The sequence below is a fragment of the Siniperca chuatsi genome, linkage group LG7 (genome assembly GCF_020085105.1).
Source record: "Siniperca chuatsi isolate FFG_IHB_CAS linkage group LG7, ASM2008510v1, whole genome shotgun sequence".
Lineage (NCBI taxonomy): Eukaryota > Metazoa > Chordata > Actinopteri > Centrarchiformes > Sinipercidae > Siniperca > Siniperca chuatsi.
Genome location: NC_058048.1, coordinates 8,905,523 through 8,931,315, shown reverse-complemented (window position 1 = coordinate 8,931,315; position 25,793 = coordinate 8,905,523). Strand labels below are relative to the sequence as shown.

General features: G+C 41.9%; 2 protein-coding genes across 6 annotated transcripts in view; one reads left to right on the top strand and one right to left on the bottom strand.

The window, feature by feature from the left end:
• The window catches only part of ankrd13b (ankyrin repeat domain 13B), a 45,510-nt gene extending 42,918 nt beyond the window's left edge, over positions 1 to 2,592 (bottom strand). Inside the window, exon 1 of one of the 2 annotated variants that reach the window (XR_006378506.1) lies at positions 2,459 to 2,592. The gene's annotated coding sequence lies outside the window, so the exon portion shown is untranslated. The remainder of the gene's footprint in view (positions 1 to 2,458) is intronic. The other variant, XM_044201400.1, reaches the window with a different exon arrangement.
• On the top strand, positions 950 to 25,696 carry git1 (G protein-coupled receptor kinase interacting ArfGAP 1). 4 transcript variants are annotated; one of them, XM_044201396.1, is made up of 22 exons: positions 950 to 1,079; positions 1,179 to 1,437; positions 5,899 to 6,032; positions 6,466 to 6,578; positions 9,091 to 9,196; positions 9,595 to 9,681; positions 9,802 to 9,932; positions 10,100 to 10,194; positions 10,321 to 10,363; positions 11,137 to 11,163; positions 12,015 to 12,063; positions 12,419 to 12,491; positions 13,233 to 13,330; positions 14,276 to 14,387; positions 14,888 to 15,012; positions 16,373 to 16,525; positions 17,722 to 18,054; positions 19,238 to 19,318; positions 19,742 to 19,818; positions 20,899 to 21,075; positions 21,529 to 21,592; positions 21,743 to 25,696. In XM_044201396.1, exons 2-22 carry the CDS (start codon positions 1,386 to 1,388, stop codon positions 21,956 to 21,958), a joined length of 2,346 nt encoding a protein of 781 aa, XP_044057331.1. In that variant the 5' UTR covers positions 950 to 1,079; positions 1,179 to 1,385; the 3' UTR covers positions 21,959 to 25,696. The 4 variants fall into 4 exon arrangements, with proteins under 4 accessions (XP_044057331.1, XP_044057330.1, XP_044057332.1 ...); XM_044201395.1 differs by having other exon boundaries at positions 1,012 to 1,437; XM_044201397.1 differs by lacking the exon at positions 11,137 to 11,163 and having other exon boundaries at positions 1,012 to 1,437.
• Positions 25,697 to 25,793: the final 97 nt, after the last annotated feature.

Below are 25,793 nucleotides of genomic sequence, written 5' to 3'. Positions count from 1 at the left end.
CAATCCGCTGTCAGGGATGTTGTGATAAAACATAGTCTATGCCTCGTGAAAAAGAACCGCAGAAATCATACACAAATGTTTAAAAGGAAACTACATAGAATAGCCCCCTACAGGAAGATTAAAGTAGTGATATTACTGTATACTACTGTAGAGGTAAAAAAACAAAACAAAACAAAGTATGCATATATAATCAAATTCAGAATTAAAATGCATCAATGAATTGAATCTGTGTTTTTACATTTTTCTTTTTTGTGTGTTTGTATTTGGAAGTGTGCTGCCATCTGTATGACAGAATGGAAACAATCACAAGCAACAACAACAACAAAAACTATCTGATACCAAAACTACAAATGAGCCTAACCCCTTTTTGTAATAAATAAATAAATAAAATGTTTTGTAAAAGGAATATGCTCTTCAGTATGTCCGTTATAAGGTTAAAAAAGGGGGCCATGCTACTCTCATCTGTTGCTAGTTTGTTTAATTTAAAAGGGACAGTTCACCCCAAAAACAAAAAAAAAATATTTGTCCTCTTACCTGTAGTGCTATCTATCTATCTATCTATCTATCTATCTATCTATCTATCTATCTATCTATCTATCTATCTATCTATCCTGTTTTGGTGTGAAAAATGCAGACATCTCTACGGCCGATATCTCCAAAACTCGGAAAACTCACACAAAAACAATCTAGATGGATAAATAGCACTACAGGTAAGAGGAAAAATATATTATATATTTTTTTCATGCTTTAAAATTTCACAGATGCAAAATATCTGCAGTAAATAATATTGAACCAATCCTCATATTGCTGCTTAAAGGAGATAACACAGTAGTCTAGGTCAATTTAAATCGTGTTCATACATATCTAGCTACATTTTCGCCAGTGGGTTTTAAAAATATTGGTGGAGTTGACTTTTCTATGTTTTACCCTATTTTGATCTGTCTGTGAAATCCTCCTCACCTTTAAAGAATGACAGGATTATTTTTGCCCCGTCACCCCTCCCAGCCCCTCCATAGGTAGGCTGCAGGGATGTTGGGTGTGTGTGCGGAAACTGACAGGTACAGAGCTGCCGTCTCTCGGTGAGTTGCAGGCAATGCAGCGAACAGATTTAGTAAACATTCCGATATGAGGTTCTTACCAACAGCCAGATTAACTATGTTCACATAACTTGGCTCTAGACTGGAGTTCAGTGGTAAACGTGGGCGAAGAAACCGCAGGAAGAAACGGGAAATTCAACTGTCAGCTGGCCGGGAAAGCCGAACACACCACCCGGCTTCCGGGGATTCAGGGGCCGCATCGGTTGACGGCAGACGTCGGTCGGTAGCTCGGGGGAAAAAGGGCGAACAACCACATCATCGCCGACATCGATTTCAGCGACTTTCGAGATGTCAAGAAAGCTACAAAGGACAGAAGTCTGCGCCGACTGCAGTGCGCCAGGTAAGGAGGAGGAAAATAAATAAAAAATAGACCATTATACTGGAACAATACGTTGTGAGGGCGACATGATGGGACAACAGGGCCGAAGCTGCTGTCACTGTCAGCGGGTCTGCAGAGCAGGAAAACGGCCAGGGCTTCAAAGCGTCGCTTAGGCCCAAAATAAACAGTGGAAAATAGGCGTGTTATCACAACGGGCAATATCTTTGGCTAATAGATGCTCAACGTTAATGTGCCCCATTGAGCAGCTTGATATGTATATCTATTTGACCGAGATCATAGGGCTACCAGTTTGTTTGCTGCAGTGATTCTGAGTGTCAGATGTATGTCGCTTGGAGAGACGTTTGTTTTGATTTTCGTGACCGGGACTGACTTCTTAACACGTTAGCTTAGCCTGGCTAACGAGTAGGCGATTTTGACTCACTGCGTTGCTGGCTATTGTACGTTAAACATTTAGCTTAAACCTAATGTGCTAACATACAAACTCCTGATTTCAAAACCGTTGTGTTATTGTTAGCACTTGTCTGCGGCGCTCTGAGATCGTGTACCTGGCTAACGTTACCAGCTTGGCTAAAACGTTAGCTAGTCTAGCTAACTTTTGCTAAACGGCAAGTTACCGCTAGGTCTGCGTTTGTCAAGCCGATTCAGCTAACGCGCCAGCTACCAGCCAGTCCTTTTAACGGTATCTGACGTTAGTTTCTGGTAATTCCCGTAGACTGTTGAAAACCCCTTAAAGAGCGTACTTGAGTGAATGTTTCAAACAATTTACCGGACTTATTTCATATTTTTAGTGTCCTCCACAGTTCACAAATGAAATGGTGACTAACGCTGAGGGAATTTACAGGAGCAAACTCATTTGAAAGCCAACCTACTGTGGAAAATTTAACCTGATTCAACATGAAGTTTAAAAGAAGAAATATGTTCAAATTTGACCTGTCAGATAAGAGCATTGTTATCCATACTGTTGTGTATGACATAAGTATGACTGTTGCAATGAACATTCATATTTGTAGGTTAGTTTTACCTCGTTGCCCCCATGTGTGTTTGTCGCAAAGTGAGGTAGAGGTGATGCCAAAACAACCTTGGTATCCCCTCTCTTGCCTCTGCCTTGCATATGTAGCCTCACATGACCTCGTGCTTAGCTTGAAGCACTTGATTATTGGTGCTCCTGTGTGTATGTGTGTGTGTGTGTGTGTGTGTTGCTTGCATTCATTCATGTGTACATGCATTACAACAGCTGCTCTCTTAACAGCTGCTCTCCCTGATAGCTGTGTGTGTGTGTGTGTGTGTGTGTGTGTGTGTGTGTGTGTGTGCGCGAAAAACTGTCTAAGCTTGAGGGCCCTACTGCTCAGTGTTCAAAATCTTGCTGGGTACACCTTGCTACTGCTTTATGACCTGAACTTAGTCCCTGCTGCTACTATACACATACCTTCCTGCTTCAGTGCCTGTCTCTCTGTCCTTCTGCCCCATCAATTGCCTTTCTCACTTCATAATCTGTTTAGCACTAACCAACCCCAATGTCAACCCTTTTCTTGAATGCCATAGCAATGTACGGTATGATTAATGTGTTATGTGCCTGAAAAATTAATCCTGTTAGGAAAAAGGAAAATATCCATGTTGTTGTAAGGCAATAGTCTATTTACATCGGTTTCCTTAGATAAAATTATTGATTTTTCATAATGGTGGTCAGCTTATTTGTGTTGGTGCACCTGTAACTACCTGAATATTTACTACCATCTACCATCAGCTTTTTGCATGTAGCCCCTCCTTACGACGACATGCACACACACGCAGTGCGTTCTGCAAAATGCTGACCTAGCCACTGGTGACAGGCCACCTCCCTACTACCCAGCTTTGTGTCATACTAGGGGATAACTCGATGGCATGGCTATAAAGGACGACTGATACTCCCAGTCTTAGCCAAGCCTCAGGACGCTTTAATGTCACGCTGTGGCAATCTGCACGGTTTATAGCAACAATGAATCATGTTGTCATGATAGTAAACTCGTTATTGAGCACAGATGCAATTGTATAAGAAACTGAGACTCTTGTGAAAGCATTTAGAGCAGTTTGACAGTGGTGTCCAATTCCTGTATCGTGTTATAGTGTCATGTTTTACTGTTGATGATGTGTCTGGTTTGGTTGAGTTTAAAAAGCAAACCTTAGAGGGAATAAAAACTGTATGAATTGCAATCAACCTAGTAGTGACTTGGGCCAGCAAGTGGACCTACATGTTGCTCCTGGATATTGAAATGGATGTTTTAGAGCTGTGAGACTCCTCCAGTGTGAAATATGAATTAAGCAGCATTTACAGTGTTTATTTCAGCAAGCGTTTTCCAGACTTTAAATGTTATCCTTCACCATTAATACTCATTATTATGTTTTTATGTAGGCTTAAGTTACAGTTATAAAAACAAATGTCAATGTTGTATTGATGAATTAGGTCAACTTTAGGCTAAATTATGTGATGCTGCAGATTTGGCTAATATGCTGCTGCCAATAGTCTATCCAGGCCTAATAGCTTAATGGTGTAGCCTCATATTGATCCAGCGAGCCAGGCAGATAGCGTAGCCTGTGGGAGTTTTTATATTTATTACACAGATTAAGGAATTAAATTGCTGCAGTCTGGCCTTTAAGGGCCTACGGGCTACTGTTCTAAACTAGGCTATAGCTCTTATCAAAGCCATTTTGCATTTGTTCCTACTTTTTCTGCGGGCAAAAAGACTTACAGCATGTCAGTTCATCTGATGGACTATTTTAGCTCCTTTAATACCCTAAGCTCAGACAGTTTTATCCCAGCCTGCGAGTGACTAATGCAGACAGTAGATGTGTGTGTTTGTGCATGCATCACATGCATGTAAGTGTGCATATATTTGTTTTGATATAACAGAGTGTATTAGTTGTGAGCTGCTCATCACATCAGGGTCCTGAGGACATTAACATGACCCAGACTCTATGACTAGTCTGCCAGTGTCAAGGCATTAGCCCTCCCATCCTCACTTTATGCACACTCATCTATTCCTATTTGAAAAAGTTTCAGGTAGTTGTCTTAGGAAGAAAAAAAGTGATGTTCCCCCCAGAATTATATAGACCACTGCAATATCACACCAAACAGACTAAAACAAATATCAAATGTTATGGAAACCTCAGACTGCTGTCAAAAAGTAGTAGATCTGACATTTGGCGCAGCCAGTGAGGCACCACTGTTCTTATATCAAGCTGCTTATGACTGAAAGGTTTACTTGTTCTGTCTGTGTTTAGGAACATACACATGTTAGTGATGTTTCATTTTATCAGAAATTTAAATGTCTTGAATCTTCAAATATTTAACTTTTCCATTTTTCACATACAGTATTGCTGTAGTTTTTAGTATAACCAGCAAAATATCATATGGTAAAACATCTTCTTGACTTGTGCCACCTTGACTCTTACTTGACTTTCAGCCCTACTTACTGCACATTGTTTTCTGCAGTTTTGTACAACACTGAGGTGACTGTGTTTAAATAATTCTTATAGGTTCAATTTAGCCCTACATTGATAAGCACTCAAAGCTGGGCTCTGGGCATGCATTAGTTCACTAGTGAGTAACAATTCATGGAGTGTGCTGGGCTAAGGGGAATAGTACAACCCAGCACATGGAATATACAGTGTGTGTGTTTGATCCATCTTTATCCAAGTATTTGGTACTTTCACATAGCATATTTCAACTGTAGCCAAGACAACTCAGAAAGGCTGACTGATAATTCAGTGTAATGCATATTTTCTTGCATATATATAGTTGTATTGTTGACTATGTTCGTGTCTAAATACTTGAAATGATTGTAGTAAAGTAGTAAAAATTTCACTATTAATGTAAAATTCCATTTGTCCTAATTGCCCATTCCTTTCAGTAGTTGCCTCCAAAGTTGCTATTAATGCGCATTATACAATACTATAGTGTATATATAATTGCACATTCATTTGGGTTTTAAAATTAAAAGACTTGGACTCAATTGGAGTTTTGATGACAGAGGTACTTTACACTTTATGCTGTTGCTCATCCTTATGTTTGTCTCTGTGTCTCTGCGTGTACATATCCACATATTTCATTAAACACTTTTTACTGCAGGTTAGCAACTGATAAAAGAGGACTAGAGGAGCATATGTTTGACTTGACCTTGAATGAAGCCTCGGCAGAGTAGCAGTGTAGGTAGAGCACATGTCTTCTTGGGGGAGAAAAAAATGGCACCACAGAGTCCTGTGGTAGTAAACTGTAATTTAGGCCCCCCACATTACATTACTTGCATATTGAGGGGTCTATTATAAGATGGAGAACACAGAGTTGGAGTGTTTATGCAGCCTGGACTGAAGGGATTGTTGTAGTGAAGCACTTGTTGGTTCTTTACAATAATGAAAAGTCTTACATGACACAAGACTTGTTATAAGGCTTGTAACAGCGTCCATCTATTTCTGTTTGTATGTCAGACCCGGGCTGGACCAGTATCAACAGAGGGGTCCTGATTTGTGATGAATGCTGTTCAGTCCACCGCAGCTTAGGCCGCCATATCTCCATAGTCAAGCACCTGAGGCACAGCGGATGGCCTCCCGCACTACTGCAGGTAAGGCTGAGAAATAATGAGCGAGCAGGGAAGGACTGGTTAAATCAAATAAATGCAGTGCCTGAGGCCCAGAATTTTACCACAGAAGGTGAGGACTGGTACAGAAATCTGACTCAGCTCTGAGGGTGCAAATTTGTTCCCACAGGTTTTCCATCAGCATTTATTTTTAAAAAAGTTTGTATTTTCTCTGTTAGTATTAAATTATATGCCTATCCCTCTGTTTGTGCATCAATTTTAGATTTTTAGTCATTCTAAAAGCAATACATTTAAAACATAGAGTATTGCATTAGGGCTGCAGGTGACTTTACTCTCAAGAATATTCTTGTGATGGTGGTAATTTCCTTGCGTCATTGTGAACCATCACTGAGTCACTGCTGTGTGTGTGTGTGTGTGTGTGTGTGTGTGTGTGTGTGTGTGTGTGTGTGTGTTTCAGATGGTTCAGACCTTGGCCAGTAACGGGGCCAACTCCATATGGGAACACAGTCTCCTGGACCCTGCTCAGGTGCAGAGCGGCCGTAGGAAACCCAACCCCCAGGACAAAGTCCAGTAAGTATACTCCCTGCAGGATCAAAATGCACAGAACAAAAGTATCGCACATCTCCCCCCAGTCACCTTTGCTGGTGGAAACTATTGTCCCTGCTGCACAGGGATGTTATATAGCCTTTCTGAACATGATTGGTATTTTCAGTAGTGAGGAGCATTTTGCACCCAGTTGTTTCTTAATGCCCTCTAAACACTTTTCTCTCAGTGTTGCACTTTCCTAATGAATCGTGTTCTGTTCTCATAGGGTTTTCATCTCAATCGTTTTCCTATTCTGAAGCAAAAATCGGCAAATGAAAAACGGGGCTTTAAAAATTAAAATGGTTTTGTCACTCAATTTGAAAAAAAAAAAGCATATCAAAGTATTTTCTGAGATGAAATATAATTTATTGAAAAATGTTTGATTTTTCTTGTTAAGGTTAATATTAAACCTAACCCTTCAACATTATTAACAACAGCTACAACATTGACAGTTCAGTTGTTCAGGCTGTGTTCAGTCTATAAATAAGCACAGAACGGCCCGCACAGAATATATGCAAGACAACAGCGGTCTGCCTACAATATGCAGGGTAATCTCCCGACTATTTTATTAAACTTAATAGCCTATTCACGCCCATGTAATTTCTCAAACTTTAAACTTTTCCAACTTCAACTTGAATTGGCTGCAAAATGATCGCACATCCTCTGTTAACATATATATATATATATATCTCCACTAATCTCTCAACAGTAGCCTAATCCTGTGGCCAAATGAATAATCAATGCTATAGGCCTACGGCCTACAACAGCACATATGGAGGACTCCACCTACCTATTACAAAAGTTGATGGTGGCGTGTTGTTGGCTTGAAATTCCAGAGCTTTCTTCCACTGTTACACTAATAGAAGTGTCAAGGTCTGGCAATGCACAGTCTGTTATTGATTATTTGGTTGAAAATATGCCTACTGATAAAAGCTGCTAACAATAATTATCCTCTCAGGTGGAAAAATTTCCCAGTCGCAAGAAATAAAAACCTTGTAGGCTAGCCTTCATATTAACACAATATAGGCTGTTGGCTTTGGAAATGTTAACTGAATATATAATAAATGTCCTCTCATGGCCACAGATCCTGTCGACAGCCATTAGTTGCCTACAATAGCCTTATGCCATATGATCATAATTAATTAAATCTCATCAGACATATCTGCCAAAACAGAAAGCTTTTGCTTCGTGGCCTCTCCATCCATTTCTGTGGCACAAGGCGCACGCACAAGCAACATTGTGTATGTTGTTGCATAACCTTAACTATACTCTTATTGCTTGGGTTGTATTATCTAACCAGTGATGTAAAGAAGAGATTTTATAGAAACAAAATAATTGTACTTGATTAATAAACTTGTGTGTGTGGGGCAAACATTAAGCTGGGGGCTCGCAATGAACCCCTCGCTGCCGACACAGTCGAGCAGGCACTACCAGAAGAGTGCTCGCTCTTGCCGACGGTTATTCATATTTGATAAATATGAGTGCATCTGGTTAAGATCGCGGGCAATATCAAGCAAATATGCAGGTCTGCTCATTAGTCCACAACCCTGAAGCCCTACCCACCATACCTTCAGCTGCATTGTTAATTTATTGTTACTATAGAAATAAACATTCTACCGGACTCATCCAGATGGTGTGCGCGCACTAGCTTTCATACTGACAAAAGCGGATGGTACTGGACTGATGTGGATGCTTTCCATAGTGTGAATTGGGTACTGTCTTATATTAATTGTTGACTTGATGACTATGATAATTAATTCTAGCCCTTTAATTCACTATAATGAATGCTTCCGGTTCACCTTTTGATAAGGATAATTTAAAATCACCCTAATTTTGCATTTTGTTGCAATGGACACTGGATTTTTCGTGTTTGACTCACTATATGAAAATCCATAATAAGGAAACATCACGAAAGTTGAGGACAAAATTAAATGGAAAACGGCTCTATTTCCGTTTTTAAAAGGCTGTTACAAACATTGATAATTTAAAAAAGTCTTGTTTTTCATTTTCCGATTTTTGTTTTAAGAATTGGAAATCGATTGAGACGAAGGTACATAGGATTTAAATGTACTGTATTGTATATTGTGTAAATGTCTTTGTAAAACAAGCAGGAAACCAGTAGTAACCCATCAGTTCAGACTCATTTAAGTAAAATGTGAAGGAACCCCGCTCAGGCCTTGCTGAGTAACAGCAGTCTTGTTAAGGCGTGTAGTTCTTAACTCAAGAACTGATAAGAGAGTGGGATTTTCACCTAACACCAAGATTCAAAAGGAGAAAAGTGAAATCACAGCATGAACTGCTTTTCAGTCAAAAATCACATCAGCTGTTTGAAAAAAATGTGACTTTCAGGAAAAAATTGAAACTTAAAATTAGTTTTGCAGAGCATAATTTAAATGACAAAGTGACCTGGACTGTAGTGGCAAATGTGATTTTCCCACATATTAACACGCTTTTGGTTTGAATTTTGTTAACCATCTTACCTTCTCCTCCTGTGCAGTCCCACTAAGTCAGAGTTCATCAGAGCCAAATACCAGATGCTGGCCTTTGTGCACAAGCTGCCCTGCCGTGATGATGATGGCGTCACTACCAAGGACCTCAGTAAGGTGAGAGCTCAGTATTTCACAGCCGAGGGGTTGAGAACTTATGAGTTCAGCTTAATTGGCCTATATGGACATTGCCATATTGTTGAACTGCATGTGTAAGCACAAAGGATGTTTAATTTATAGACGTCAGTGGGAGGCCTCACATATAAACGCGTAGCCTACATGTACACACTCACACAAGCACACACTTATGCACACTCACTGATAAAACCCCCTGACAGGAAGTGATCTCAATGGCACAGCAGGATGTGATAATAATCTCTAATGCTGTGGAGCTCCACTGGGCTAATAAGGGGATTCTGCCTGTTTCTGTCTCTCAGTGATGTTTAATCTTTCCACCCCCGACACTCTCTGTTTCTCTCTCTCCACTCTACCGCTCCTCTTTGTTTCTCTATTAGCAACTTCATTCAAGTGTGCGGACGGGGAGTTTAGAGACGTGTCTTCGGCTCCTGTCCCTCGGCGCTCAAGCCAACTTCTTCCACCCGGTCAGGAAAAAACTACTCGCTGACTCACTCCATCTTGTAATTAGCCACGCTGTTCAGTTACTCTATTTATGCCACACCTCTTGTCCTGACTCTGTTTGTGTGTCCACATGACCCCCCCAGGAGAAAGGCACTACCCCGCTCCATGTGGCAGCCAAGGCAGGCCAGATCCTGCAGGCTGAGCTGCTAGTGGTGTACGGTGCAGACCCCGGAGCACCTGACATCAATGGACGCACACCTATGGACTACGCAAGGTACAAGACAGTTGAAACACACTTCACTAATAACACAGTTTGCATTTAAATCAAATGTCAAATCAAATCTGCTATGGGAGAATGGTGAGGGGGGGAAAGCAAAACAGTTAAGAAGGTAAAAACACAACAAGAAAGTAGAATACTTTGTGTTTGTGTCTGTGTTCCAGGCAAGCGGGCCATATAGAGCTAGCAGAGCGGCTGGTAGAGTGTCAGTACGAACTGACGGACAGACTAGCCTTCTACCTTTGTGGACGGCGCCCAGGTAACCCACTGCACCAGTTTGTGTGCACCTCACATGGCCTTAAGAATAGCAGTTAACCTCAGTGACATACGGTGGTAGTTTTAATCTTGTTGTTAAGTCTCGTCTCCTGTTCTCTCCTCTCCTCAGATCACAAAAATGGCCATTATATCATTCCTCAAATGGCAGACAGGTATAGACCATGACATTATTGTTTGGTGTTAACGTGGTGATGAGTGCCCTGTTTCTGCATGCATGGTGTGGTTTGATTGCATGAAGTATCTTTGTTAGAACTTTGCAGCTACCTGACTACTATACTTCTATGACTGCTTCTTTTCACTGTCTCCCTGGCATGAATTAATTGATACTGATGCAGTTTAGTGTTCTGACCAGAGGGTGGCACCATAGTATATGTAACCCCCCCCCAAAAAAAAAGAAAAAAAAGAAAAGGAGTTAGATAAAGGAGGTCTTTGGCATCTCTGTCAAAGCTGGCTGTTTATTGTAAATGGTGGATCTAAGCTATTACATGTGCCTGCAATAATTAAGATACTTTGGGTGTGCTTGATTTATTATTCCTAAACTGCAGGTTTGATTTTAGAGGTGCAGAAGTGCACCGTCAGGTTGTGATAAATCCAGTTCTGTATTACTTGGCTCAGCTTATTTCAAAGATTTGATGGGTGCTGGGTTTTCTTTGCTGAGTCAAAAGAAGTAGCTTAAAAATACACTGACATATGTACATGTTAAGGCAGATAAACCAAGTGCACCTCAAAATGTATTTGTTACGTAAGTGAGTCTTCTGAGCTGTCATCTAACTCCACTGGCATCTGTTCTGTTCTGGTGAATGGTTCCTCTTGATAACAATTAAAGCTGTTTTGATGTGGCTTCTCCACCCCTCTTTCTGTCTGTTTCTTCCCTTTTCTCACTCGTCTTCTGTTCTCTCCATTTCGCTGCGCTTGGTGGAGCCAGAGCTCGTCCTAAGTGCCCGACACAGAGGTATCTTTACTTTCCTTGTTCCTTTTTTTCCAGAGTCTCTTCCTTCATTCAGTCCCCTCTCTCTGCTACCCCATCTTTTATAGATTTCCCTATTGTAGACCAGACTAAGCTTCAGCGGTTTCACAGTGGGGTGATTATTAGGCCTTAATCTGTTATCACTAGAAAATACAGATGTACAGTTAGGTCTGAGGAAAAAAAATCTAGATGATTAGAGGCTGTTAGGAAATAGTTTCAGGGGGCCTCCTGCAGTAAGTAAGGTTTTGCCATGCTCAGGAGAATCACCCCACACATTTTCATATATTCAAATTGTCCAGTAGCATACCGGTATATCCTTAGTGAACTTAGTTTGCCCTGAAATAAGTGAAGTCTACCTAAAATAAAATTTCACATAATTCAGTAAAACTTTTGACATGCTCTGTGTAATAAAACAGTTTTAACACACTTGAGACTGAGTTTACAACAACATTTAGTAAGAAAGTTATATTTAGACTGACATAAATATGTCCTGATATGATACAATTTTTAGCAGTCTAGCTGTAGCTTGCAAAATCACAGCTGCACCCTGTCCCTGGGACTGTTCAGAGAATTGCTTTCAGGTTTACATGGCTCAAAATGGCAGTCACCATTACATCAAGCCCTTTCAATCAGACGTCCAACGCATCCCACCCCAAATGTGCCTTCCCTCTCCCTGTCCCCCCTCTCTAGCCAAACACCCTTCCCACCTCCTCACCTCTTGGTCCTCTCTCCATATCCATGTTTTCCTCCCTCCCTCCCTCTCCCCCCATCTCTTTATTCCACTGCATCTTTGTGATGCCTGTCTGACTGTGTTTTTTTGACTCTGTGTTTTTTAGTCTGGACCTCTCAGAATTGGCCAAGGCTGCAAAGAAGAAGCTCCAAGCAGTGAGTTGAGTTTGTGGGTTGAATTGTGAGATTTAAATCGTGGCTAATTGTTACATTACAATTCTACAGACAGTGGTAAGAATCGTCAAGGTCAAAGTTGCAGCTTTTTTATACAATAGATTTGCCAGTTTTCTTGTGTCCTTGAAAGTAATATAAAAAGATATGTGCTTGGTCAGGTCAGGTTCAGGGCCATCTGCAGCCCAGATGACTGTGCACCAGGTGGTTTTCATGTCTGTTTTCTTCTACTCTCTCTTGTTTTTCACACTGGTGTTTGTTGCACCGGTGATGTGTAGGCATGTACGAATACACTTGTTTATATATCTTGGGGGTCAATTTGTTTGTGTGTGTGTGACAGCTCAACAATCGGCTGTTTGAGGAGCTAGCGATGGATGTCTATGACGAGGTAGATCGCAGAGAAAACGATGCAGGTGAGCCTCATCTCCTCACTTCCTTTTTTGTCCTCTGTAAGGTAGAAATATCTCTGTGTTTTGACGTTTTCCTATATAAATGGAAACTAGATGTTGAAAGAAATAGAAAACACCTCCACAAAACATTGTTGACATGGATTTTGAGAAGAAAAGGAGGGAGAGAAAAAGAGAGAACATCACATAGAAAATAGATGTTGAGAGGACAGAGTGAATTTGAAGGGAAGAGTGAGGAGAAAAGGAAAATGACTGTTGAAGAGAAAGGCCAAATGGAGTGACTGAGTGAGAGAGGAGGAGGAGAGATGATGTGTGTGAGTGAGGAAGTGCCTCAGAAATTCTTGAGTCTCTCTCCTCCTCCTCTGCTCTTTCTCGCTCTGTCTCCTCTTTTTTCCGTTTCTTCTCTCCCTTTCCTTCAGTAGCAGTAGCAGTCAAATTGTGCTTTCTGACAGAAGCACCGCAGGTAAGTGGAAAGGATACAAAGACACAGACACACACACACATACATTCACACTCAGCCACACACAAGGGGAGGGCCTAAAACAGAATGTGGATTATAGAGGCATTCAGTTTTAGGATCTAGTGTATGTTTTTTACGGTTACTTTGTTTATGTCTGTATGCATGTGTGGGTGGATGGACTGAGTGTTTGATTGCCCATGTTCCATGTTAAACTCTCTCTCTCTCTCTCTCTCTCTCACACACACACACACACAAACTTATTTTTTGCTTCATGTTTGTGTCTCCAGTGTGGCTTACGACCCAGAACCACAGCACTCTGGTAACAGAACGCAGCGCGGTGCCCTTCCTACCAGTCAATCCTGAATACTCTGCCACACGCAACCAGGTAAACATACACACACTCATTCATGCACAAACCCACAGTGTAGATAATCATAGGTGGCATGCATATACTCATATACATTTGTATTGTAGATATCTTTCACCTGTACACAATGACACAAGCGAGCAAAAAGAAAAAATAGAGCCTAGTGATATCTTAGACAGTTAGACAGTGTATGTGTTTGGGGGAGAAGCCGAGAATGAGTGTGAAATTGACAAGGGATGTTCCTCAGCTGTGAAAGAGGAGGAAAGATGTAATCCATCTGTGTTTCTCTCTCTCCCCCCTCTTTCCCTCGCTCTGTGTGTGAGAGAGAGAAATCCCATATGTCCTCTCACATAGTTTCTCCTCATCTGTGTGGCTCATTAGTGTAAACACTGACTTTTAACACGACCATACACACACAGAAAAAACACCCATCACCACGTTTGCTCTGTCCTGATTGGGTGGTTCACTGTGGTCAGAAACTGCTGTCTATTTATGAAACAGAAGCTAAAACACACTCACACATTTAAAGTTGAACTTTTTACCGTACTTTTGTTGTATATAGTGATGTGTTTATGAATAGCACATCGCTTTGTGTAGTAGTTCTAGTTTAGCACTTCAATGGAAAGTGACCTTTTTATTCTCTTGTATTGATGCCAGCATGCTAGTGTAATTGCACGTTTTTTGTTTCTTTCCTCATCTTTGTGTATGTGTGAGCACACTTGTGATGCGTGTGTGTGTGTTGCGAGTGTTAAGTATGACTGTGTTTTTCCACAGCACATGGTCATTGACCACAGTAGTCACACAGGCTGTGAACCATTGACTGTGGGCTGGATTGTATCTGTATTCCACGACTCATGATAGAACTTTCAGAACTTTTTAGAAAAGAGGTAGACGGTCATGCCAGTGTTTGCATGTGTATATGTAATAATCCAAGTCCTAACTCCTGACTGGTTCTTCTCTCAGGGCCGTCAGAAGCTGGCCCGTTTCAACGCTCGGGAGTTTGCCACCCTCATCATCGACATCCTGAGTGACGCCAAAAGGAGACAGCAGGGGAAAGGTCTCAGCAGCCCTACTGGTGAGACACTGGGAGGCAGATTAGGAAGGAGAGCTGAAGGCAGTTATACAGATTTTTAAATAATAGCAAAGGACAAGGGCATGTAACTTAACCTACTTACAAATATGGATAGATACAGGTCAGTTTATTGACTTTTCCCAGTGCTTTTCTGTACAGCAATGTGGAGCCTTAACGCCCAAACATTTGATCAAACATCTTAGAAGCAAATGTGATTATCATTGCAAGCAGCAAAATGGTAAACTGGCTCCAGTCCAGCAATTTGGTGATGAAAGGCAAAGAGGTGATTTCTGTTTGTAACTTGGAGTTACATTTGTGCCAGAGCAGGCAGTATATTTTTATCTGTGTAAATTTTGACTTACTAACTACTGGTTCTTATATGAAACCAACATGGAGACCCCCACTGAAAGAAGCAGGAAAGAAAGCTGGCTGAAATCAGTCAGCAGTCTGAGCGTTCAGAATAATGAGAAGTGTTATAAATACGCACTTTTTTCCTTTGTCAGACCCATTGGATCTGGGCATTGATGATGACCAGCACGACTACGACAGTGTAGCCTCTGATGAAGACACAGACAGCGAGCTGACCACCCAGAACAACAACAACACACAACGCAGCAACCGTGCAAAGGTATAGTACTTGAACACACGCTACTTACAATGCAATATACATCTTGCCAAATGCACACTTACCACAAAGCTAAAGTAGGAGCTAGCTTTAATGAAATGCAGCACGCTTTTCTAGGTAAAATCTACTAATACACATCTCTGCACATGCTGACACACTAGTACTTTTTAAATGTTACTCAACAATTCAGCCCTGTTCCTCTCACTTACAATAGGTTTTGAAAATATTAAAAAGTAGTTCCACCAGCTAGCAAACTTTTTCCATGGTTGCCTCTTTATGACTGCTTGTCCCAGCATGCTTTGTGGGGAGTGGCCACAGTCAGGGCTGCCACATAGCTCCTGAGTGACATCATCAGATATTCTGGGTTCTTGTCAGAGAGGCATTGTTCATACAAAGAGAGAGAGTGTGTGTGTAGTGAAAGGGAAGAGGAGATTGAGCGGGAGAGAAAGAGAGGAAAATGGTGCAGAGTGGGAGTGGTAGAAATGACAAAGTAAACAACAGCTAAACCAGTAACTATCTCCTTTTCCTGTGGACTTGTTTAGCTCAGTGTGCAAAACTCTGACAAACCGCAAATCAGAGGTTCCACTCCCATCTCCACTCCAGAAATATGTGCAATCATTTTCTTGTTGTGCTTGTAATATTGAAGAGTGGTATTATATCGAATATATATATATATATATATATATATATATATATATATATATATATATATATATATATATATATATATATATATATATATATATATATATATATATATATATAATTTATTTAGTATTAAGTCAAGGGCATAAGAGTAAAATAGAAATGGATTGGGTAGGAGGTGGATGAATTATAAACAATGTATTTGAAGAATAGTATATGAAAAATGTTTAAAATGGTTCAGTTCTAGGGAGTGGTATAGGAGTTTGAGCATGCTCCTCCAGGGTCACAGGAAGTGAAGGCGGATGGTGCATTGAGAACAGGAACGCTCTACTGTCCATATGTGTGTGTGTGATCAGCTGTAGTACTGGCCTCCAGGCTGCAGGCCAGTCCTCTTCCTCTCACACAGTTGTAAGCTCTGTTTTGTCCAGCTCAAAAGGCACTGATTCAACTGCCCCTATAATACGTCTGCATAAAAACTGCATAAATTATATGATGTGTTTATATACAATAGAATGGTGTCAGCCTAAACCAGAATGTATGAGTTAGATTAATCTGTAAAAACACTAAAGAAATGAGGTAGTCCACATTGGGTTTATACCCTGCAATAGCTTCACAAGTCTCATGATGTCAGTTTGTCACTTTCACTTTGTCTGTGCCTTTCTGTCCACCTGTCTGTCTTTCTACCTGTCTGTCCACCCTCTATGTCCTATCAATACAGAGTATGGACTCATCAGACTTGTCAGACGGTCCCATCACCCTGCAGGAGTACCTGGAGGTGAAGAAGGCTCTGGCCTCCTCAGAAGCCAAGGTGCAGCAGCTGATGAAGGTCAACAACAACCTGAGTGAGGAGCTCCGGCGGCTCCAGAAGGAGGTAGGGAGTATGGAGGGGGGATGAAAGGGCGGGCGGAGACAAATCAGGCAAATAAGGTTAGATGGTCAACATACGCAGAACCTCAACCCCAGCAGAATGTTGAGAAATACAGAGCAAGCAGAAAGTGGGAGTTGAGATTATATTTTATTTTTTTAACTCATTTAATAATTTTGGAGAGCAACAGGGGACAGGAAAGAGAGATGGGATGATGCAAGAAAGGTCAGCATGTTTCTTAGAAAGGTAAAACATAAAAACCTAAAGAACCTGGAGAAGTTGGAATATAAAATCAGATAGGGGGTGATGCCTAGATTGAAGAACCCACAAGACAAAGTGACGGAGACAGGTTGGCAAAGGAGATGGAACAATTGATTCCGACAGAAGGAGGGCAGGATGGTGGAGAGACAAGTGGATATTTTAATATCTTTGCAAGCTGATGTATTTTTCCTGACAGGGTGTCATTTTCCTACACTGTTGTCTCAGGAAGATGTATTTGGTGACAGCTTCTCAGTGGTATTTAGCAACTAAAGCAGCTGTCATTCTCATGTGGAGAGAGGGTGCTGCAAATACCCGTTATCATTTTAGTTGTCATTTTTAGTTTAGACCGTTTTTACTTAATAATGCTCATTTGTTGTTCATTGTCGCTTCATTTGGTTTCCTGTGAGTCATCATCATTAGCTCATTGTATTCATTATTGGCTGCCAGTGTCAGCTCATGTGACTTGTTATTCATTCATTTATTTTGTCACTTGACTGAGAATTTAGTGAAGAGTTGAGGCAAACATGCACTTGTACAAGGAAACACTTATGCGCACACTCATGCAGACAACAAATACTGTGGTCAAATTAAATGGTAGCCAACACTACCTCAGTGCAGGTGAGCCCTCACTTCCCCTCATTGACCAGTGAAAACAAACTATGCATATATACAGGTATGTAGCCTTTCCACCCCATTCCCAAGACCTAATCCCTGCCCCGACATGTAACCTATTGAAGTGTCTTTACCACACATTCCCTCCCTCCCCAGTACTGATATGAGTTAACATGTATGAGCTTTTTACTGTACCTGTGATTGTGGATACTTGTCTTTGACCATTCAGTTGACACCCCCCTCCCTTCCCTTTAATCTCCCCATGTCCCTCCCTCCATCCCTCCCTCCATCCTCTCATCCCTCCCTGCTCCCTTCCTCCTCTCCTGTAGATCACGCGGATGCAGACAGAGAACAGTGCGCTGCGGGGGGGCCAGCAGGTTGGGGGGGCAGCCGGCCATGGGGTAGGGGGGCCTGGTGGAGGAGGAGGAGGAGGAGGGGGAGGCCACTGGCAAGGGGGTGGGATGAGAGGAGGAATAGGCGGAGGGGCGGATCCCCCGGGGCTCTCAGTGCCCTCCTCTGTCGCCCCCCACTCCCATCCCCACCGGAGGGACCGCCAGGCCTTCTCAATGTACGAGCCAGGAGCGGCCCCCGGCCCCACGGCCCATGGTCCCCCAGCCCTGGACTCCCTGGCAGCCCGCCTGCAGCCCCTCAACACACCCAGCGTAAGTTAGAACTCCCCCGGCCCCTTCTACTTCCCACCTTCCTTTTGGTGGCCCTGATTGGCTCTCTTTGGCCTGATTGATGGGTGATAGTCCAATCCTGATCTCTCTGTTTCCCTGCAACTTTCTCTCTCCCTGCATCTCAGTACCCGATCCTTCTCTATGAAAGGTCCAGTTGTGCATCATCCCCATTTAAATGCGAGAGTGTAGCACTGATTTGTCTAAGAACAATATGACCTCAATCTCTGATTTTTAGCACCATAAAGGGGAAGTGCATAAGTGTGACGTTGAGGAGAAAGATGGAAAATAGGGATTGTGTTGTCTGTTTGGTTGCCTGGTGATGCCCCTGATGTCTCCGTTCTCTAGCCTTCTCTGCACCCTTTGACCTTTACATTTTCAACCCTTTTTAAACTCCCAGTTAGCTCTCCTGCTTCTGGACAGCTGCTTAATTCAGGAGTTGCTATGATCACACATACAACATACAGGAAATTTCTACAGTATGCGCTATGCAAGCACACCACCATTCAACACTACTGTCAACCGTTCTATTGAGACCTCCATGGAGTCGTGTCCAATTCACCATCTCCGTACACAAAGATTTACCTGTTTGTCTGTTTTCTTTCTGTCTGTCTCTTCACCTGTCTGTCCCCTTGCTCACTGCAGTGCAGCCGCGCATCCTCTGGATGTAAGCATTCTGTCTGTCATTGCATTGTTTGCCATTTCATCAACTGTAGGATTCTATCACATGCAACTATGCACCACTTCTGCTTATTATGCATCCTAATAATGGAGATCAACATTAGTGTAAAATATGTGTGTAGTCATTTTTAGATGTTTGTGTGATGTATAGCTGTTCATCACCAATTAGTTTAGTTGACAGTGTTCTTTGAATTGCAGTGTTAGATAACTCTAGAGACATGTAGTCTTGATGGGATGATGGGTGAGCTGCCGAGTTGATCTGGCGCTGCTCTCACTGGCTCATTCATCTTGTTTTTCTGCTGTTTATAAAAGCATCTCTTCTCTCTGTCCCACACTCTTTTTTTCCCATTTTTTTCATCCATCTCTTTCTGCTAATCGTTCATTCCCTTCTCCATCTCTTTGTCCACACATCTCTCTTTCTCCTCTTATCTTTACCCCTCCATCTTTCTCTTCCCCTCGCCATCCTTGTGTTCCCCTCTTTTCACAGGTAAGGAAGGGTGGAACAGGGGGTCCAGCGCCGTATGGGAGCCAGCATCTGTCTGGATCTACAGAGATGGGCAGATACATGGTGAGCTCTTACAGTTTTTGATTCTAGACTGATCTGACCTTCATGATCCTGCACACAGTCCATTTAGGAAGTTGATATTATAGGCTTACATTGTTTTGTCTCCTACAAATACTGCAAGGGGTTTGAATATCGACCCCTACCCTGCATTTTTATTACATAAAACCTCTCATCATCCTGTTAGCAAGGTGCAGACTACAAATGTTTAAAAACCAAAGATAATGCAAACATCCCATAAATATTGGCATTTTTCATAGAAGCAGCCACAATTCATCTTTACAATTCATCACATTCACTGGGAACAAATGCTTGAACTTTGTGGGAGGATGTATCCATTAGGCTCTGCAGGAGTGAGCAGCTCGGGAGGTTTGGTGAGGTGGGTGATAAGTGAACTGTTGGAGCGTGTTGTTGTGTTTCCCTCCCCAGGTCCCTAAAGCAGAGAAGCACGGCAGTGGCACTGACAGTGACTACGACAACACACAAACGTACGACCTCTCGCTAAGGTCAGACCCACTGTACACACAAGGATGAGTGTGTTTTAATCTGTAGGTTTTTTTGGAGATAGTTTTACTGATTGCTAGTACCAAATACTGTACCAAATAGTATTTCCTGTGCTGTTTCTTTCAAATTTAGGAATTTTATTCTGAAACCAATTTTATTCTGAAATCAGATATGCACCCACAAGTCAAAATGAGTTCTGGCATGAAAGTCAAAAGTTGTCATGGGATATAATTGAGATTATTAGTCACCTAAAGCCCTTAAACTATGTGTAAATGGGATAATCTGTGTTATATAAATATTTTGTCATTAAATTATCTTTACAATTTGTTCTCAAAATGGATATTTCAAACACTTTGCCTTATTTGCTGCAGGTTTGGGTTTCTTACTTTGCAATACTATAAATCTAGGCCACACGCTGATATGGAAGTTAATGATTTTTACTAACAGTTATTATTGAGAAATACAGGGCAAAGAGAGGGTAGTCTTTTAGTTCTGGACATGATAAAGGTGTAGAAAATGTGTTGGACATGAACTGACGGAAGCATTTAACATTCACACTAGTGAAGCACCCTACGTAGTGTCTTACTAACTCGGGGAAGGACAAGGTCATGTGCATTTTAGACCCTCCTCCTGCCATTGAGATGACTGTAGTGCTAAGCTGAAGTGCGCTTCAGACCTTTCTGTTGCCCAATCCCAAATCAAACCCTGCATCCTGCACCTGATGTACTTGAACTAAGACCTTTGGGAGAGTGCAGCACATAATGTAGATCTCTTAGTCTCTTTCACCCCCAAATCAGAAATACTTCTATTTTTCCCTCTTACCTGTATTGCTATTCATCCATCTAGATTGTTTTGGTGTGAGTTGTCGAGTTTTGGAGGTATCGGCCGTTGAGATGTCTGCAATTTCTGAATATAAGAGGAAAAATATGTATTTTTGAGTTTGGGGTGAACTGTCCCTTTGAGAACACTTAAAGTGTTGAGATGCTAAAGCCCCAGACTCATAAATGTCCTCTGTGACTGTCAGTTCTCTACTTTAGACCAAGGTGTTAATTAAAGTGTATTTATGTTTTTTCTTTTGTCAGTATGGGCCGCAGCAGTGAGGAGGAAGGCCGTGGGGAGTCTGAGGAGGGAGGAGGTGGGGAGGCGGGGGAGCCGGACCCCACCCTGCCCTGCACAGAGGATGTCATACTGAAAACTGAGCAGGTGACCAAGAACATCCAGGAGCTGCTCAGGGCTGCTCAGGAGTTCAAACATGACAGGTAAGACACCCGAGAGATAGATAAAAGTGACACTAAAATCTTTTTGTCTGCCTTAGACTAAACATTACTATTTATATCCTTCGTTGACAAGTGATCCTCTTAATTAGTTAACACATTGAGAAGTCACAGGAACATCTTGCGCCAGATCCAACTTCTTTTTTTAAGTTTTTTTTTTATTAGAAATTCTGTTACATTTATGCACACTTATTAACAGTTGCACCAGGTGAATGCAGTTGTTAATGTTGCCATGGATTGGTGTCTAGCTCAGAGTCAGAGAATGGTCACTGGTGAGGAGTTTGTTGAGTTGTGCAGTCATGATGTGATTGCACAGATAGGACGTATATTAAAATGTCTCTAAAGACTAGTCCAAAGCATAATTTAATAACAACAACCTTGTTGCATCAATCATCTTGTCAGCTACTAATTTAAATAACAAATTTCTCCCCTCATTAGCTTTGTTCCATGTTCTGAGAAGATCCACTCAGCTGTCACTGAGATGGCCTCACTCTTCCCCAAAGTAAGTAATTCCTGTACTCATGTTTAATTTCTCCCTTTGTGTGTCTCTTTTTCTCTTTCTTTGTCTGGGTGTTGCTCTCTTTATTCTTCCTTATATGTTTACATCCTCCACCATGTGAGTTGAGTTTTGATTCCCTTCATTTCTCTGTAGCGCCCAGCGTTGGATGCAGTTCACTGCTCCCTCCGCCTATTGGCTTCCAGTGCCTCGCGGTTGCAGGTGGAGTGCCGTAAGGCTGCGCCCTCGGAGCCTGGGGCCCCTGCAGTGGACTACCAACTCCTCACTCAGCAGGTCATCCAGTGCGCCTACGACATCGCCAAGGCTGCCAAGCAACTGGTCACCATCACCACTCGTGAGAAGAAACAGTGACCCAACAAAGGCATGGATGGATGGAGAGGGAAGAGGGGGAGAGAGAACGGATCGATGCATGTGTGGGCTAACAGGGACGGTAGGGGCTTCTAGGAGAGGAAGAAAGAAGGAAAATATGATCACACTATAGATGGGAAGACGAGGGAGGGAGAGTAATCGAAATAATGATGGGCACAATGAGGAAAGGAAAAGTTTGGAATATGCATGGAAAAGGAATCAGATGAAAGCAAAGCAAATTGATTGTTTAGTAGAAACACTACAGAGGACTGAAGAAGGAAGAATTCCACAAGTGTGGAAGTGAAAGTAGGGAAGGACGAGTGGAAGGATCCAACATGGAAACTACAGCCTGCTGCAACCTAAATAAACTGTTGGAATCAGATGTGTATAATAAACCGCTTAAGCTGTGATAAGCATACGTGAAATACAATGGTGGCGATGTACAGTGAACTGGATCCTGAGATGTTACCGCTTTTATTTATTCTCACCGGTCACACGTCATCCCTCCCTCTCCCTGTTTACCTGAACTAGGGAGGGAGGAAGTGTATGCTGCGAGAGAGGGAAGTAGATAGACCAACCATGACATACTCAGCACCATCACCGTCCCTCCATCCTCTCCTTTCTTCTCTGGCCTGCTCCTCTGCCCCCCTCTCTGTCTCTCCTACCAGACATGAGGCCCCTCTGTCTCCTATCCCGTCCCAGACAGGATGAGCTTGCGGGGCAGAGAAGGACCCCCTGGGACCCATCTAGCTCCACCCCACTCCACACCCCACCCAGGCCAACAGATGCTTCCGCCTGGGTTAGCTTCTGCAGGGGGCTCCAGCTTTTCTCCGACCCTTCACACCCTGTTGTTGGTGGTACACAGCATGATCTGGCATGTTTTAATTTCTTTTCTCTCTCTTCTTTTTCTGTTTTTTTTTCTTCTTTTGAATATGCAGATTGGTTTGGTCTGCACCTATGAGGACAAAAATTGACTTACACAAACAAAACACTTACACTGGAATAATTGTGATTTATTGTTGTTGTTTATCATGCCTATTTTTTTTGTATTGATATTTTTACTGACTGTCATCTTGATTTAACTGTTTATGTATGTTAATTTTATTGTCTCAAATATGATTCTCATTTAGTGGAATAGGGAGACAGGTGGAAGTATGTGCTCAACCTCTTACTGGGATTTAAATAAACATGCACACACATACACATAAAAGAAATGACCTGTCAAATGTTCCTCAACATTTCTCAAGCACTCCTTTTCTGGGTGACAGTTGAGGTATTTTTTTCCATGCGATATATCCTGTGGCCAAGAGGGTTGAACAGTTGCCAAAGGGGAGAGGGTGTTGGGGGAGATTTGTTTTTGGTTTAGATTTTCCGTCAGACCAAAAGCCCTGTGGTGCACTATGACAGGACTTGGATCAGAATGCTCTTTTCATGTATCCTCAGCTGTCTTTTTGGGAGTGATTTATCTTACAATTTGCCTCATTTAACAGAGCCAGTGGAATCATCTCAGAATCAATCCCATATTCATTTTTGATGTGCCAAGCAGGATAATATAATCACTTGGTCCAGTTTGTATATGAGGATTAACCCCCGCTTTAAAGCAGTATGTTATTTACATGGCGGGTGTGCTCTTGGGTGCTTGTATCACACAGCAGCCATTACTTGCATGCATGTTAACAAATGTTCAATCACATTAAGTTGATACACATACTGGTATGTTACAGTTAAGCTTTAAGTAGTCCTGTGGAAAGCTCCAGATCTAGCAACCTGGAAAGTAAATATGGTAAGAGATACTCCTCGCATCATTTCATTTGTGAAAATACGCTCATTTGAAATGTATTTAGCCACTTGATGTGATTTAGTTTGCCATGTATTATTTTTTTGTCTGGCAAGCACAATCAAGCCCACATTCTGTTTTCCGATTGATTCTCTGTCGTGGCCTGCTGATCTGGGCCACAGAAGTTGTCACTTCTAGCTCACTGTCCCTGAACTCTGCCGATGGTGGGACAGTATTGGGAACAAAGAAGTTTTTTCAAAAAGATAGCGCACTTAGCCTACTGTAGGTTTAAAGCTTGTTGTACTGTGCTGAAGAAATATGGTCATATCTGTAACAAAGAACGCAGATGGGACTTAAAAAGTCTTTCAGTCCTCTTCTAGTTTAGATTCACCTCTAACCCTTCTCTAATGATTGTGACGCTGGTTTCTCAAAGTGTTTGTGGTTTTAATGGTTGGTTGTTCTTGCATTGGTCTATTCTATAATCATGCTCAGTACTCAGAAGGCCTCTGCACATTAAATTTACTCACCTGACACGTTGACCTCATCCTTCACACAGCAGTTACATCTCAATTTTTCTCTTGTATTGCTGCCTTTTAGCAAGAAGCAATTAGACCTGAATTAGCCTCAAACACTTTGAGCGATTGATGCTAGACCACCTTCAGCACTTCTCTGTCCACTTTATTCATGCCCCCCTCCCCCCCCATCATCACTTGGGGTCTCTGTCTGTCAGTGTTCCTCAGTCTCACACCGTTGCACATATGTCTCTGTAGGGGAGGTTGGATTGTTTGCTCTGTTCCCTATCAAAACAAATCATGTCAAGAAGATGAAATGTATTGTTGTTTGATATTGAATGCCTTTGGACATCATTATCCTCCCCTGTTTGACTGGCTGAATTACAGTGATGTTGTACTGACTGCTGAACAACAGCAACACTTCCATACACACACACACGCACAGGGGCCAGTAGAAAAGCTTGTCCCTTCAATCATGATTACCCAAGTTTTAGACTAGAGTCATATATATGAACATATATTTTCATGCTATATTTTATATTAAGCTATATGTTAGGGTTATGTCTGCCAGATATTTATGTCTATTTGTTGGCCCAAGTGGGCTTCGGGCTACGAGACCTGTTAACCAAATCTTCATTCAGCTCTTTAGTCTTGACACCAATGTACTTGAAAGATAGTTTAAGTCTTGTGGGTATTGTCATGCTGTGGTATTACCCCCTTATGTAGTTCTATTGTACATATTAACGATCCTACTAGAATCCACAGGAAACGAAGAGTGAGAACAGTTTGATGTAGGCGATTACTCAACAGTGTGGTCTAAATTGCACTATTTTCAAACACCAGCTGGGTGAAGTAGGATCTACATTATGTGCTGCACTCTCCCAAAGGTCTTAGTTCAAGTACATCAGGTGCAGGATGCAGGGTTTGATTTGGGATTGGGCAACAGAAAGGTCTGAAGCGCACTTCAGCTTAGCACTACAGTCATCTCAATGGCAGGAGGAGGGTCTAAAATGCACATGGGCTTGTCCTTCCCCGAGTTAGTAAGACACTACGTAGGGTGCCTCTAGTGTGAATGTTAAATGCTTCCGTCAGTTCATGTCCAATACAGTTTCTACACCTTCATCATGTCCAAAATTCAGCACATGCTTTCCACACACACCCTCAACTTATCAGTTGGACCAAGCCTTGTACAAGTACAAACATTACATTTGAAGCCAGTGAATTATACACACACACTTCTGATACTCAGCCAATGGCAGTGCACTGTGGCCTGTACTGTTGCTGTCCCTGTGTTTCTTCACAGCTCTACACTTTGGGAGATGGGTGATGGGAGAGTTATCTTTTAACAGAAGACGTTAAAAACTGTATAAAGTAGAGAAAACAATGACTTAAAAAGGTCAATCGTAATGGAAACTCATAAGCTGTACCTTTGTAATAAAATAGTAAAACAAGTTCATTGTCCTGGGTCTGTGCATTTAGTTTCTTCTTACTGTATAGATGTTCACTCTAATAGGGACAAGTGTGTACATTTTCTCGGTAATGTGTAACA

Bases quoted from the DNA above. Each gene is read 5' to 3' on its own strand.
- git1 (XM_044201396.1), top strand. From the start codon at position 1,386: ATGTCAAGAAAGCTACAAAGGACAGAAGTCTGCGCCGACTGCAGTGCG. The intron at 9,933-10,099 runs GTACAAGACAGT...TCTGTGTTCCAG, and splicing joins ACACCTATGGACTACGCAAG to GCAAGCGGGCCATATAGAGC. The intron at 18,055-19,237 runs GTAAGTTAGAAC...CTCTTTTCACAG, and splicing joins AGCCCCTCAACACACCCAGC to GTAAGGAAGGGTGGAACAGG.